Source organism: Trematomus bernacchii, unplaced genomic scaffold (assembly GCF_902827165.1).
Source record: "Trematomus bernacchii unplaced genomic scaffold, fTreBer1.1, whole genome shotgun sequence".
Lineage (NCBI taxonomy): Eukaryota > Metazoa > Chordata > Actinopteri > Perciformes > Nototheniidae > Trematomus > Trematomus bernacchii.
In genome coordinates this window covers 14,777,452-14,793,985 of record NW_022987593.1, presented here as the reverse complement: position 1 = coordinate 14,793,985, position 16,534 = coordinate 14,777,452, and the positions used below count along the sequence as shown (strand labels likewise).

The following is a 16,534-nucleotide window of genomic DNA, read 5'->3' as shown; positions in this document are numbered from 1 at the left end:
TAATCGTCTAAAGAGGAAGTCAATCTAGTCTTCTAACAGCCTGATATCCGTCTTCTGCTCATTGGTGACAGAGGAAAGGCATCTTGAAACACATCGTTCCTCCTTCATTAAGTAGAAACAGTTTATTGATGTAATGATTCTGTATACCTCCTGTGAACATTATTTAATCTGACATTGTAGTGCCGAGAGAAGAGAGACGGAGGCGGTGCATCGGAGGTGCAAATCTCACTTTATTGGGGAGCAGAAACTGACATGCTGTCGGGTCGCAGCCGCAGAAGAGAAGAGAGAGTGTAAGGGACAACACACAGTAGGTACCCCGGAGGTACCGTCAACATATCTGTCCGTGCGGAAACAATACCCCCAACCTGTAGTTCCTGGATTGAATTATGTAACCCCAGTGTATGAATCAGTGATCACTACAACATGTTTTATAGTCTCACAGAGATGAGAGGAGCAGCTATGAGTTTAACTGCAGCAGCGAGTGGATTAGTTGTCTTCCTGCTCTCTGTGTCAGGTACTGTACATCTACACTTACATTCATCACATGAACAGAGGGGATTCTGGGAACATGTGGGACTTGTAAAAGCAGGTGGGAATAAGAGCAATTGATTTGAGTAAAATATAATCTTGCTACGAGGGATGCTACTAGAAAGAAAAATAAACGAGAATTATGAAGGAAACTTCTTCCGTGACATAAAGATTAAGACTTTCCCTCAAAGTTTTTAGATTTCTGATAAAGGATGAAATCAAGTTAACCACCCACTCTGTGTTTTATTAAACTATTGTTCATTTAAAAAGTGTTCCACTGTGGAATTAAATGTGAAATGCGTTCATATTCATGTATCATGTTCATGTTATCTCCTCCAGATGCTCCAAGCTTTAAAATGTTTTGCATTGTGTTTGTGAAAAACTTTTCCTGCTTTGTGTCTCTGGACATTTGCAAATTGCCATTATATCTACCCTTTAACGTTTATAACTTTAAACACATCTCCTCCAGACTCTCCGAAGCTCCCCTCTGTGTCAGTGAGTCCCTCTGCTGAGATAGAGGAGGGCAGTTCAGTGACTCTGACCTGTAGCAGTGATGCTAACCCAGCAGCTAACTACACCTGGTACAAGGAGGATGAAGACTCTCCAAAAGCTTCAGGACAGATCTTCACCATCACTGACTTCAGAGCTGAACACAGTGGGAGTTATTCCTGTGGAGCCCAGAACAAGTTAGGACGTAGCAACTCCACCTTAACTCTGATTGTTGTGGCAGGTACGTTTTATGCATTCATCTACTACCAGATATTGGCTTGTTTGTTTCAGTCGCATCATATGCATAGTAGTCTGACTTTTACATTTTTTTCTTGGATCAGTGATAGGGTTCATAATGTTTTCTTTATATTCAAATATAAAGGTAAAGCCTCACCATGAATGTAATTGCAATTGGGAAAATAGGAGTATAAATTATACATTTGGTTTATTTACGTTATTATTTAAATTCAACTGGAACAGTTTCATTAATTTAGAAATAATACAAACTATAGGCATAACAATCACATGTGCCCCCCACAGTACTCTAAATGACCCCTAGGAGTACTTATAGACCCATTAGAGAAACACCGCAGAGAACCTGTCTGTTCTCTGTTGATCACTGTTTCTCAGGATCATGGAAGCTACCAGCTGCTGGAACAATCCCTGATGTTCTCCTGGCTGTCATTTCCCTCTCTGTCTTCCTGTGGATCAGGTCAGCAGATCTGATCATCTTAATCGTTGTTTGTTAAATCATTAAAAGTCTGTTTGTCTGATGGCAAACATTTGATCTTCTTTTTCTTTATAAACTCTCCTAACCAGAAGAAAGAGGGCTTCTAGAGACTCGTCTGAGCCTGAAGAGAGAGCGGACATCAGGGAACAGGTGAGAGTCTCATTGTCTTGAAGTGATTCTTAAGTGCTGCTCTTTTTACATCCTTCTATAAAAAGTTAATTTCTGTCACAATCTGTTTGATTCTCCTCTTAGACGTGATTACATTTAAAGTACATCCAGAGGTTTTCCTACCTTTTATCCTTTAATCTTTCTGCCATAAAGCATCATGTTGATGAAGCAGGGATATTTTTCCATAATTACCACAGCTGCTGTTGCTTTGGTCTTTTCTGTCCTGGCTGCCATCTTTTTAAATGAAAATACCTATTAATGTAAAAATGTGTAGCTGAAAGTGTTTTCATCCCTGCTGTGTGCACCTGATCAGCCGGAGCAGCAGGAGGACCTTCAGCATGCCAGCGTTCACTTCTCCAACAACCGGGCAGACCCTCTTTACTCCAACATGAGAGCAGCTCGGCCCCTCAGACACACGGAGCAACAGGAAGTCCCGGAGGACGCTGCCGTCAAGTTCAGCAGTGCTGCCCCGAGGTGAGCAGATCCTCACACAGGACCATTATTCACATATCATTTAATTTCCTTTGCATTATTATTACCACAAAAAAATACATCATTGACTTCTCAGGACCAGAGGTCAGGACTCTGAAGAGGATCCAGCTGCATTGTACAGCACGGTCAATAAATCCCACTGAACATAGCAGGCGTTGCTTTTGAAGGATGATACTTCTGTTTTTTTACAATCACATTTCTATTTACACAGGGTAATGTGGATTTTTTAAATACATTTCTCAGGGTGGACCTCTCGAAGAATGAGGCGATGAGTTTTCAGCCTCGTTTTTATTAATCTGAATGGCTCAAATGTAAAGAAATTGTTAAGTCTTTCACAACTTAATGTAATCAATTGTATATATTTATTTTGTAACCATTTCCATTGTTTTGCGAGTACATTTATCAACTTTATTCATATCATATTTTTCTTTACACTGTTCTTTTTCTTGTCTACACTGAAATATCAACAATACTTGTTTGTGTTATTTTTTATCCATTCCAAAATACACTTTGCTTTTGAAAAGCACATTGGGATATTGGAGAGGAACATGTGTTTGCTGATGTAGTTGCAGTTTCATTCTGCTGCCACTAGGTTTCAGTAAAGAGCCGTATTTCACTGATGGAAAACCATTACCAAGAGCCAAGTACATTTATCTTTGGTGTGTGTACGGCCTTAATGTTCACACATTCTTATTCTGCCATCTTTTTATGTAAATATAAAATGTCCATTATCACCAATTAAAATAGTTAATTTCTTTGTTACTCTTTAAGTTCATAACCATCACAACTCAATGCATTTGTCTATTTTGCTTTGTTGTTTACTGTTATTACTCTTTTGTTCTGTACTTCATGTGTTTACCTTTTTCTCCTTCTGTTCTGTATTGGTTTGAGTTCATAAATAAAGGTTGAAATTGCCATAACTCTTGTCCACACTAATGCTAATGATAGCATTAGTGTCACTAATCTGTCGTTTCAAAATAGAATAATTGCATGAGTTCACTTGAAATACAAACACTGGAAACAATATTAAAAAATACAAGCTGCAGTGATGAAAGTGCAGAGTTTGTGAGGATACATCAGAAGGTATAAAGAACACAGTAAAGGCAGACTGTCACACTGAGTGAGAGAAGTGTGTGAGTTAGTGAAGTGTGTGAGTGAAGTGTGTGAGTGAGTGAAGTGTGTGAGTGAAGTGTGTGAGTGAGTGAAGTGTGTGAGTGAGAGAAGTGTGTGAGTTAGTGAAGTGTGTGAGTGAGTGAAGTGTGTGAGTGAAGTGTGTGAGTTAGTGACGTGTGTGCGTGCCGTGTGTGCGTGAACGTGCCTTGGATGTGCGTTGCCGTGTGTGCGTTCGTGCCGTGTGCTGCGTGCGTGCCGTGTATGAGTGCGTGCCGTGTGTGAGTGAGTGAAGTGTGTGAGTGAGGAAGTGTGTGAGTAGTGAAGTGTGTGAGTGAGTGAAGTGGTGAGTGAAGTGTGTGAGTTGTGAGTGAAGTGTGTGAGTGAAGTGTGTGAGTGAGTGAAGTGTGTGAGTTAGTGAAGTGTGTGAGTTAGTGAAGTGTATGAGTGAGTGAAGTGTGTGAGTGAAGTGTGTGAGTGAGTGAAGTGTGTGAGTGAGAGAAGTGTGTGAGTGAAGTGAGTGAGTGAAGTGTGTGAGTGAGTGAAGTGTGTGAGTGAGTGAAGTGTGTGAGTGAAGTGTGTGAGTGAGAGGTGTGTGTGAGTGAGTGAAGTGTGTGAGTGAGTGAAGTGTGTGAGTGAGTGTGTGAGTGAGTGAAGTGTGTGAGTGAAGTGTGTGAGTGAGTGAAGTGTGTGAGTTAGTGAAGTGTGTGAGTGAGTGAAGTGTATGAGTGAGTGAAGTGTGAGTGAGTGAAGTGTGTGAGTGAGTGAAGTGTGTGAGTGAAGTGTGTGAGTGAAGTGAGTGAGTGAAGTGTGTGAGTGAGTGAAGTGTGTGAGTGAGTGAAGTGTGTGAGTGAAGTGTGTGAGTGAGAGACGTGTGTGTGAGTGAGTGAAGTGTGTGAGTGAGTGAAGTGTGTGAGTGAAGTGTGTGAGTGAGTGAAGTGTGTGAGTGAAGTGTGTGAGTGAAGTGAGTGAGTGAAGTGTGTGAGTGAGTGAAGTGTATGAGTGAGTGAAGTGTGTGAGTGAAGTGTGTGAGTGAGTGAAGTGTGTGAGTGAGTGAAGTGTGTGAGTGAAGTTTATGAGTGAAGTGTGTGAGTGAGTGAAGTGTGTGAGTGAGAGAAGTGTGTGAGCACAGCACAGCCACAGTCCTGCTCTTCACGGACAGACATACATGTTGTAGTTTGGTTTAAGTTTGGCTTTAATTATTATTATAAAATGTAAAACCCAAGCTATACCTCAATGAAAAATGGTTGTAATGTGACTTTCTGTAAACATTATGAAACTGTCCAGGCAGTTTCATAATAATATCAAGTGATGTTAATTTGCATTAGTAGTTTGTTTAATTTGCATTGTTGATATTTATTCACAGAACATGGTTTTAGATCTTGAATTTTGGCTGCTTTTATAATAAAGAAAGACATTAGTATGTGTCTTCTCTTGTTAGTGAGGAGAGGTGGTCTGTTTACCACAAACTGGTCTCTCTCTGCGAAACAACAAACCATGTAAAGCAATAATGTGAAGAGGAAGGAAGTGGTGTTTTAAACCACCTGCTTTCTGTCTCCTTTCTACCTTCAAGCCCACAGAGGGACGTTCAGGTCTGTGAGGACTCCCTTTCTTTTAATGTAGAAGCTTTTTCTTGTGGACATCAATCAACTTCTTTCTTATTTTGTAGCTGAAGCCACACGGAGACGAGAGGAGCAGCTATGAGTTTAACAGCGAGTGGATTTGTTGTCTTCCTTCTCTCTATGCCGGGTAATGTAAATCCAAATGTTCAATGTAATAATTGTAGCTTTTCTAAACACTCGGACACTTTACAACAGAAACATTCCATACAAGCGTACAGCAAACACACATAGGCCTAGATTAGTGAAGTAACAATATGTTGTTGTTATTATACATTTCTTACATGAAGCCTTTTTCTAGTGCTTACATCCTGATCGACGAGTCAACAATAAAGCAGGTTTTATGGTCACTTGGCATGTGTATTTGTTGATTGGTTCATGTGTGTAGCATTTTTAATGGCAAACAAGTGAATATGTCAGATGTCTGTGTCTTACTTAGAGAACTGTGTGCAGTGTTTTGCAAAAAGTGACACGTTGAATTGCAAATTGGGTGCAGAGCTGAGCATGTGTTTAGAGTTTTGGAGATTTGAGTTCAGGTTTTGCTCTTTGAGTGCGAGTTAAAATAATTACGCTTCATGTGAGATGTGTGTGTGTTAGCAACTGGAAAAAGCTGTATCTGTATTTATCTTTCCTCAAACTTTTCCTTTCCATTTACTGTATTTGGCAGAGACATCATTTGTGTTTGCACAACTGTAACTATGTTTTGTGCATGAATGTTGCACCAATTAGTTTTTGAGAAAAATAAAAGTATAACAACTGTATATTTGTGTTTCTGCACATATATTGTGGACTTGAACAATCTTTATATGCCGAATTCACTACATACAAAACGCCATAAAAGATGAGTGTGCTTTAGATTGCGCACCACAGTGTGTAGTTGGTTGGACAAAGTGTCTTGTACTATAAATGAAGTCTGTGCCATTTGGTGCAAATGTTTGGTTTTGGTAAGTGTTTCTGTAGTGTTGGGTGCAGTGCTTCATTCTGCAGGATGTATGAGGGGTTTTACACTTTGTGTGTATGGTTTTCTGAATTGTGTTTAGTGTTTGGATAAAATAATGTGCTCCTATTCTCTAGTGTTTCATATGTATATATGTTTTTACATTTTAGAAACTCAACTATGATAAATACTTGATATCATTTTTGTTTTCATTTTAGTTTTAGTTAGATAGATTCATGTTCAGGGAATGTTTTTATAATATTGTCTGCTGATAATTGGAGATATTGAAGTTAGTTCTTGTTACATCAACCCCATAAATACATTTTTAGTTTGATGCCATGTGTTTTATTTACTAATTGTTAACTTAAAGGTCACCTATTATACTGTTTTTCATCAATATATTATAGGTCTCAGATATATACAAAACATGTCTCTGAAGTGTTTGGCTCGAAATGCCAAACAGGTCATGCATAGTAGCATCCCATAAACCCCTCTGTTTCAGCCCTGTTTCAAAAGTGCTGATTCTCTGTCTGTTACTTTAGATGAAAATAAGGAGCCCCTCCCCACGCCCCTCTGCGAGATATTTGGTTAAAAAAAACAATGGTGCTCTAGGAGGAGATTCAGGTGATAAGGTGGCATTAGCCAATACCTTGGTTGGTTATTGGCTAATGGTTACACAAGACAAAACATCGTTATGACATCATAAAGTGACCAAAATCTGATCAGCTCATTTTCAGACAGGTTTTTATATAAATGGATCAGGACAAAAAGAGAGAGAATCTTTGTTCCTGAAACTTTCAGAGTCTCTTTACACAGAGGGGACACATGTTGATGTAGAAGAGACATGAAGAAGAGGGGACACATGTTGATGTAGAAGAGACATGAAGAAGAGGGGACACATGTTGATGTAGAAGAGACATGAAGAAGAGGGGACACATGTTGATGTAGAAGAGACATGAAGAAGTGGGGACACAGGTTGATGTAGAAGAGACATGAAGAAGAGGGGACACAGGTTGATGTAGAAGAGACATGAAGAAGAGGGGACACAGGTTGATGTAGAAGAGACATGAAGAAGAGGGGACACAGGTTGATGTAGAAGAGACATGAAGAAGAGGGGACACAGGTTGATGTAGAAGAGACATGAAGAAGAGGGGACACAGGTTGATGTAGAAGAGACATGAAGAAGAGGGGACACATGTTGATGTAGAAGAGACACGGAGAAGAGGGGACACATGTTGATGTAGAAGAGACATGGAGAAGAGGGGACACATGTTGATGTAGAAGAGACATGAAGAAGAGGGGACACATGTTGATGTAGAAGAGACATGAAGAAGAGGATTTATCATAATAGGTCCCCTTTAAGTCATTAACTTTGAGTGTGGTTTCTGTTGTGCTCTGTGTTACAGTGGTTCAGGGTCAGGAAGACTGGGGAGTGACTTACACTTCTACTGAGATCTGTGCAGTGAAAGGATCAACAGTGGAGATAAGCTGCAGCTACACTTACCCATTTACGTGGAAAGACGTTGTTAACACAGTAGGAAAAACATTCTGGTGTGCTGAGAACAAAGATGAGGAACCTGTAGATCTGAAAACAGTCTCAGAGTACGCAGGTCGTGTAGAGGATCGCTGTGAAAACAACACCTGCACTCTGAGAATCAAAAACCTGAGAGAGAGCGACTCAGCTGTGTACAAGTTCAGGTTCGAAACAAAGCAAGATAAATATTTGGGTGAACCTGGAGTCACTTTGTTTGTGACAGGTAACTTTTTCACTTGAAATGATATTCATGTCTAGAAGTCAAAATGATTGCAAACACTGTGCATGATATCATCTACGTATATGTATATATGAACATATTTAATAGTTTTTTTGTCCTACCTATATTCAGATCTCCAGGTGCATGTGAGCAGATCCCGACCGAATACTCGCCTTCAGTGTCTCAGCAGTTGTCGTCCACCTGGTCACACTTCCTACATCTGGTTCAAGAATGGACAGAAAATAAAGGAAGACACATCTCCTTATGCAGAAATCGCTTATGATTCTGCAGATGGTTATTCCTGTGCTGTAAAAGGATATGAAGACTTCCCCTCTCCTTCAGTGTGTGAGTTTACTTAAAACAACTAACATAACACTATTGCATTCATTTATGGTATTTACCCACCAGAGGCCATCAGCAGACATGACAGTGCCCAAAGACACTGAACCAGGATCATTTCCTCTCACCTGAATTCAGCACTGCTGAACTGAACGTATCTGATGTTCAGCTTGTATCGTCAGTGTCATTAACTTGAATATTTTATTTAATTCTCAAACAACATTCCTAAGCATCCCAACAGCTCTTTAGCTGGTCAATGTCTGACTGATTTTAGTTCCCCACAATCTTGTTGTCTCATTGGATAAACACATTTTGGTGCAAATGAATAGAAAACCATTGTAATATTTCTTAAGTAACTTTATCCAGTCTGCTGCTGTAGTTCACTGAGCAGCTTCAGTATATGATGTAATATTCAGAAAACAAACCTCATGTTTATATTCTGTTCAAATATATTTGTGCCAATTTTATTCTAAATAAAAAGAAAAGTGTTGACCAGGATTGTTACGTGAGAACATAGTTGTGAAGTTGTGGAGATAACTATATTATTAACCTATGAAAAAGTCATGTGTCATGGCAATCTTTCTCTTCCTTTGCACTGCACATATATAACTGAGTAAACACGTTGTGTTTGGACTTCTGTTCTGTTATTATTTGAGCCAGTTAGAAAATTCCATAAAAAATAGTTTTAAGAATGAATAGACCTAAGCTATTAGTAGGAAATAATCTTGCATCTCAACTTTAATAAGTTATGAGAGACCTTTAAATATGATACTTTCAGCTCAGTTCTAGTTTGTAATGACCATGACAGCTAATTATTGGAGATAACGGAACATTTCCTAACTTTAATTACCCCACATCATATTGGTAGTATGATCCACTTTTAGTTTGTTAACTTAAGCCATGACTTTTGATCATAGTCTCTGATGTGCTCTGTGTTACAGTGGTACATGGTCAGGGCAGCTGGGGCGTGACTTACACTTCTACTAAGATCTGTGCAGTGAAAGCATCAACAGTGGAAATAAACTGCAGCTACACATACCCATCCATATTGAAAGGAGGATTTAACAGAGTACAGAACAAATTCTGGTTTACTAAATGGAGAGGTGGTGAACGTGTAGATTTGACCACAGAATCAGAGTACGCAGGTCGTGTAGAGGATCTCTGTGAAAACAACATCTGCACTCTGAGAATCAAAAACCTGAGAGAGAGCGACTCAGCTGAGTACATGTTCAGGTTCACAACAAACAACGGTAAATACGCGGGTCTTCCAGTCACTCTGTCCGTCACAGGTAACATGTACACTGGAAAGTATATCTATTCATGTCAAAATGTAAAACTTAGAAAAATAGTGACAGTCTGTTCATTCTACCTTTATTCAGATCTCCAGGTGCAGGTGAGCAGATCAGGATCGGATGTTAACCTTCAGTGTCTCAGCAGTTGTCCACCTGGTCATACTTCCTACATCTGGTTCAAGAATGGACAGGAAGTCAAGGAAGACACATCTCTTTATGCAGACTTCAATTATGATTCTGCAGAAAGTTATACCTGTGCTTTAAAGGGACATGAAGACTTCCCCTCTCCTTCAGTGTGTGAGTTTACTTAGTCTTCCACTGACAAAACATTATTGCACTTTATTTATCGTAATCACACACCAGAGGTAGCCAGTAGACATGGCTGTGTCCAAAGACACTGCACCAGGATCATTTCCTGTGGGCAAACAGGGGAACTTACTTTGGACATTTCTATAAGAAAAACAATCAAGCGGAAAAATGTGCTGAAAATGCATTAATTCACAGATTAACATGAATCCTTACCATAGCCTTATGTACACAATGCATCATCATCATGCTTACACAATGTCCCTCATCAAAAAACTGTTCACACACAATCCCAATCACCTAGGGTTCACCACTTCCTACATTGAGGCTGAACACTGTGGTCACTGTCAACGCTCCATTTACCTTTGGTTGTGGATCATCTAAAAACATCATCAGGGCTCCAACAATGTGTTTACTCCACGGTGTCAGTAACAGTGTATTATATAAAAGGAGATCAAGCTCCAACACCCACTTAGTTTTTTCTGAACTTTTGTCAATTAAAAGTATCTTCCACTGTGAGAACTGATCTTTAAATGTAATATTAAATGTATTTATGGTTTCTCTTCCAGATGCTCCAAAGCTCCCCTCTGTGTCAGTGAGTCCCTCTGCTGAGATAGAGGAGGGCAGTTCAGTGACTCTGACCTGTAGCAGTGATGCTAACCCAGCAGCTAACTACACCTGGTACAAGGAGAATGAAGACTCTCCAAAAGCTTCAGGACAGATCTTCAACATCACTGACTTCAGAGCTGAACACAGTGGGAGTTATTCCTGTGGAGCCCAGAACAAGTTAGGACGTAGTAACTCCACCTTACATCTGAGTGTTGTGGCAGGTAAGTTCTCCACATTCACCAGACCTGATTCAGCAACCCATGAAATACTAAAACATGTCAGTCTTCAAGGAGGAACCTCCATGGTGTCAGACGTGGATGACACTGACGAGATGTATCTACTAGTGAGACGTATCACATATGTATTCATGTTTCTAGGGAGTTCAACAATGATATTGAATATCATCTGGACGACTCCGCTGGTCTTGATTCTGATTCCTGTGTTCCTCGTGGGTCTGTGGATGAGGTACAACGAAAGAAATCCATCAGTTCTCCCACCATTTAAAAAAAAAATCTTCTATCAACCCTACGTTTCACTGTCATGAATTCTGTATTTGATATTATTGTACTCAATCCAGGAAGAAGAAAACTATTTCTCACCCCACCACTGAAGCACATGAACCTGAAGAGATAGAGGTGAGAGAGAGGACCTGGTTATAAATTGACTCATGGACAGAGGTGGAAGAAGTACTCAGATCTTGTACTTCAGTAAAAGTAGAAGTACCAGAGTGTAGTAATACTCTGTTAAAAGTATAAGTCCTGTATTCAAAATGTTACTCAAGTAAAAGTAAAACAGTATCAGCATCAAAATATACCAAAAGTAAAAGTAGTAAAAGTAGTCATTTTGCAGATTGGTCCATTTGGTCCACTGCAGGGTAGCTTGTGAATTTACTCTAGGTGTAACTAAAGTCTGATTTAAGAGTTGATTATATTTCACATCATTCATCCAAATCTGCAAAGTAACTAAAGGTATTAAATATATGTAGTGGAGTAAAAGTACACCATTTATCTCGCAGTGGAGCAAAAGTACAAAGCATCGACAAATTGAAATACTCAAGTAAAGTACAAGTCTTTCATATTTTTGTTCATAAGTAAAGTACTTGAGTAAATGTACTTTACACCACTGCTTGTAAATGCTCTGGAAAGTCAACTTGTGTTTTATAATCTAATGAAAACATGTTTGCTAAAATGTTAAAGTATAAACAGGATTGATGAATGAGGTCCATGAAGCCTTACAGTATGTTGTCTTCTCTCTTCATCAGTTGGACTCTGATCCTGTGTATGAGAACTTCAGAGTCACTGCAGCACATGGTGTGAAGTCCAGTCAGGTTAGAGCCTCCTGCATCAGATAAAACAGAACCACTCCACATTTTTATAGTCACAGTTCTAGCTGTAACTTTACACAAAGTCTTTTTGATTTTCTTCAGATGCTCACTTGATGGAAACAAAGAAGAATTACATTGAAAAATCCCTGTGGAGAGCGAGGCTGTGCAGGATGTGGACGGATCTAGTATGAGTCGGCAGCATGTACGTCTAGAAGACTGTGCTGCCGGCAGCTTGAACTGAATCATGGCGAGGTGTCAAACATGATGTATTATTAGGATCAGGTGATGGTCAGCTGCTCTATATTACTGCTTCAACTATGCATGCTTTTTTTAATTGGTAGAGTAAGTGATAACACAGAAGTCTAGCTTAAGAGTTCTTATGCAATTTATTTTTTTGAATTTCTTCATAATAAATAACTTTTGGAGAATCCTGATCAGCGTCTTGGATTCCCTGGAAGCATCACATTGTACTCCATGTACAATTTCGATTATCGTGCATTTTAATCAAATAAGAACAGAAGCTTACTTCGAGCAACAGTTTGCAAAATCTTCCATTTCTCAAGTGTTCTTGTGTTAAATTGAAATAAAAGTCAGCATTTTTGTTCAGAAAGGTTTAGATTTCAGCTTCTCTTTTTTTCTTAATCTAACTTTTACATCAAGAAATTCATTAGCTGAAGACTAAAATTAAAAATTAAAACTGCAAGCAGTGATAAAGATAAAAGATGGTCATATATAAAACAGGAAGTTACGTTAAGACATGTATTCAATTGCAATGAAAGTAACAAAAACAATGCCATCTCATTTTCAGGGTCAAAGAACACAAATTGGGTTATTTACATAAACTATTCATATTGCAAATACATTTTTTAACCAGGAAGGGAAGACGGACATGGATATGACCCATGTGATTTGCAATATCGCAATATATCGTACCGCAATACTTAGCATATTGTAGAATCACAATACTATCGTATCGTGGCTTAAGTATCGCAATAGTATCGTATCGTGGAGAGCCTGGTGATTCCCACCCCTAGTACACAATGTACAACATTATTTTGTATTACAGCTGATTTTTATTCCATATTTTATTCCTCTATTTGATTCCATTGCAAAGTAAATACTGTTATATTTTACTATATATTCTTATTATTTTTAATATTTTTCTAGTTCTCTACCTATGTTTTTAATTCATGTTTGTATGCACCCCGACACCTAGTCAAATTCCTCGTACCTGGTAATAAACCTGATTCTGATTCTGATTCTGCCGACTCCAGCTCCGTCGGGGGTCCCACTGGCACCAGATCCTTTCCCGTCGGGGTCCCTCACTCCTTTCCCCTCTCCTCTCTCGGCTCTTGCTCCCCGGTCCACTCCCGTCCCCCACAGTTTCCCCACCGCTGCCCCAGATTCCCTGCCCTGTTTTGTGTATTTTGCATTACCCTTTTGTACCGGCTTTTTAATAAAAGCTAGCCTTTTGATTGTATCCCTATATCCTCCTCCCCTTTCTTTGGACTGTGTTTGGGTCCCGCAGCCTTACCATCACCGTGACAGTTCATGCTGGGTTGTCACGTACAGGCAACGGACAGTATTTAAAGACTTAGTGTTCTGCATTTCTTTGCAAATCGAAGCAACCTGATCGCAGAGAGAACATAATTATTTTTCATGCTTCTTTTCAGAAGTCAGTAAACACAGCAAAGGCGTTCTTTAACTATAGTGTGATTATGTGTGTGATGTGTGTGTTTCATGTTGGGTTGACACTTACAGGCATGTGAGTTTCTCACTTCTCAGTTTTCTGCATCTCTCTGCAAACAGAAGCAACCTGACTGCAGAGAGAACATAATTATTTGTCAAGCTTATTTTCAGAAGTCAGTAGTATAAACACAGCAAAGGCGTTCTTTAACTATAGTGTGATTATGAGTGTGATGTGTGTGTGTTTCATGTTGGGTTGACACTTACAGGCATGTGAGTTTCTCACTTCTTAGTGTTCTGCATTTCTCTGCAAACAGAAGCAACCTGACAGCAGAGAGAACAGAAAAGAAACAAACCAAAGAAAGATATGGCATTTTCCATTCTCTCTTATAATGAATACTGTGCTCTTCATCCTCTTCAGTAAGACTGCCTCATGGTTTCTCAGGTTAATGCCTTCCTGTTCCTTCACTACACCGGCAGGCTGTGTGACGTCCTCAGTGCTCATAGAGATGAACGGTTTTTCTCTTCTTCATTTGAATGCTCTTTTCTGGTGTTTGTGGTATATTGGCAGTGAAATGTTTTTTTTAACAGAACTGTCTTCTTACGTGTACACTTTGTAAAACAACACTTTATTGTTTAGTGGGTGTTTACTTGGGTTTTGCTCATCATGCATATTAATAGTCTAAACAGGAAGTAAATGTGTATGTTAACCAGCCTGATATCCGTGTTCTGCTCATTGGTGAGAGAGGAAAGGCATCTTGAAACACATCGTTCCTCCTTCATTAAGTATAAAAAGTGTATTGATGTAATGATTCTGTAAAGCTCCTGTGAACATTATTTAATCTGACAAGTTTTATAGTCTCACAGATGAGAGGAGCAGCTATGAGTTTAACTGGAGTGGATTAGTTGTCTTCCTGCTCTCAGTTCACATGTTTGAATAAGTGGGATAGATTTGTGTAAAAGGCAAACCTACCAGAAACATTTTAAATGTATTTGTGTAGAATTGTCGAAACTCAGAGACGTTACAATTTCTTTGATGGATTTTCTGAAGATCTTGTTGTGCGTTGCCACTGTCCTTTGCTCCAATCATTTGCATCAAATATCAGTTTGCTTATCACTTTTACAAGCGTGAACATTGGAATATAGTGCATGCATAACGGTTCCATTCTCTCTCTGTGAAAACATTTTGCCGACTTAAAGAATCACCAGCTCCGTTTTTATAAATATATATTTAAAGTTATTTAGAGGTATATTCTCTTAGAAGTTATTACATATTGACTCAACTCTTATCGCTCACACATCTGCAACACCCCCCGCTAGTTTCTTCTCTCCTCTCTGACCTCAGTGTTATATTCCCTCCCTCTGAGTTCAAAGCAGCCTTCTTATCTTTCTGATCTGTATATCAGACAGAAGCTGCTCACACCTCAGTGTTCTGCATTTATTTTTATTTTTCACACTTAACTCGGCAGCAACCTGACCACAGAGCGAACAGAGAGGAAACAAGAAAATAAAAGCACTGACTTGTGCAATTAATAGTATTCCTAATCTTGTAATGTTCATGCTGGCATGTTAACACCTTGTGTTTGGACTTCTGTTCTACCCGGTTTAATTCAGAAACAACAAAGTCATACATTAGTATTTGCAGCAGATATAAACTGCCTTAAAAGGAATTAACAGGCTCTTATCTTGTGTGTGAAATGTTTATGCTGTATATGTCTTACATTTTTTAAACTGAACTATGATACATGTGATATAATTCTTATTTTCAGTTAAGCTCTAGTAGATAGATTCATGTACAGAAACATTTTTATAATAATGTCTGCTGATAATTGGAGATCTTGAAGCTTGTTCTGGTTACATGATTAACCCCATAAACACATTTGTAGTTTTATGCACTGTGTCTAACTAATTATTAACTTAAAGTGGACCTATCATGCTATATTATAATAATATAGTGTAGGACCATACCTATATAAGGCATATTTATACTTTTTATTTTTCAAAATACCAAACTGAACATGCATTTTAGCCATGCCTCATTTCGCTCAATTTGCACTGTTTTACCCCTGTTTTAGCAAGGGCTGATTCTGTGAGAACAGCACCATCTACTGGCCTGGCATATGTACTACAGCGTCTCCAGCGCTTTCGACCGGCAATGGCCGTGACTTTCTCCTCCTGATTGGTGGAGTTGGCCCAATAGCCGTAGCGCCACTTCTGTGACGTCATTGAATTGTTCAAATCTGGATCAGTTTTTATCAGATCCGTTGCAGCCCCTTTTTTAGAGATTTGGGTATGGAGGAAAATAGAGAGGGTTGTGTTTTCTGACACTTGGTGAGTTCCCTGGAACACCGGGGACACATATTCATGTATAAAAGACGTACAAAAGTGCATTTTGCATGACAGGTGCACTTTAAGTTAATCACTTTGATTGTGGTTCCTGATGTGCTCTGTGTTTCAGTGGTTCAAGGTCAGAGTGACTTACACTTTTACTGAGATCTGTACAGTAAAAGGATCAACAGTGGAAATAAGATGCAGCTTCACATACCCATATACATGGAAAGAAAGTGTAAACACAGTAGAGAAAACATTCTGGTTAAAAAAAAAGAAGGGGTTACATTTGTTTATCTGAGAACAGACTCAGACTATGCAGGTTGTGTTACTGCCGGGCCGCGAAATAGCTGTGAGTTTATCGTAATATTTGCAGAATTATAAATATATAAAACATTTTTATCATAATGTTTTTTTCAGAAAGTGTTAAACTTCCACCAGAAAACAGTTGAAAATGGCTTTTATGATTTTCCGAGGGATTCGGCGGCTCAGCCTGACGGCCCGTCCACACGGCAGCGTGCGTTGAAGCTTCAACGCTTCTGCCCATTCACTTTGAATGGGGTGACGTCACGCTTTGCTGAACTGCTTTGTGGCTCCGTCGCTTCGCTTTGCGCGCGTTGCGCGCGTTGCTCGCTTCAAAAGTTGAGCAATGTTCAACTTTTCAAGGACTCTCCGGAAGCGTCAGCCAATCAAATCATATGCCAGTACTATTGTGTAAACAATGACATAATCAAGGATAGAGGGCATGTCTTGCAAAGGTTTTACACCAAGTGCTACAGAAAATGCACCCACCTCTAACTGATTAATAACTTAATGGTAAAGC

General features: G+C 39.2%; 2 protein-coding genes across 4 annotated transcripts in view; both read left to right on the top strand.

The window, feature by feature from the left end:
- The window catches only part of LOC117481770 (E3 ubiquitin-protein ligase TRIM21-like), a 48,825-nt gene that overhangs the window by 5,790 nt on the left and 26,501 nt on the right, over nucleotides 1–16,534 (top strand). The window lies entirely within an intron of this gene.
- On the top strand, nucleotides 441–12,285 carry LOC117481738 (B-cell receptor CD22-like). Of its 3 annotated transcripts, XM_034129607.1 has the most exons (11): nucleotides 5,025–5,109; nucleotides 5,187–5,266; nucleotides 7,480–7,830; nucleotides 7,960–8,172; nucleotides 9,108–9,455; nucleotides 9,546–9,755; nucleotides 10,334–10,594; nucleotides 10,751–10,838; nucleotides 10,951–11,008; nucleotides 11,635–11,700; nucleotides 11,800–12,285. In XM_034129607.1, exons 2-11 carry the CDS (start codon nucleotides 5,218–5,220, stop codon nucleotides 11,809–11,811), a joined length of 1,656 nt encoding a protein of 551 aa, XP_033985498.1. In that variant the 5' UTR covers nucleotides 5,025–5,109; nucleotides 5,187–5,217; the 3' UTR covers nucleotides 11,812–12,285. The 3 variants fall into 3 exon arrangements, with proteins under 3 accessions (XP_033985497.1, XP_033985498.1, XP_033985499.1); XM_034129606.1 differs by lacking the exons at nucleotides 5,025–5,109; nucleotides 5,187–5,266 and adding an exon at nucleotides 441–514; XM_034129608.1 differs by lacking the exon at nucleotides 5,025–5,109 and having other exon boundaries at nucleotides 5,118–5,266.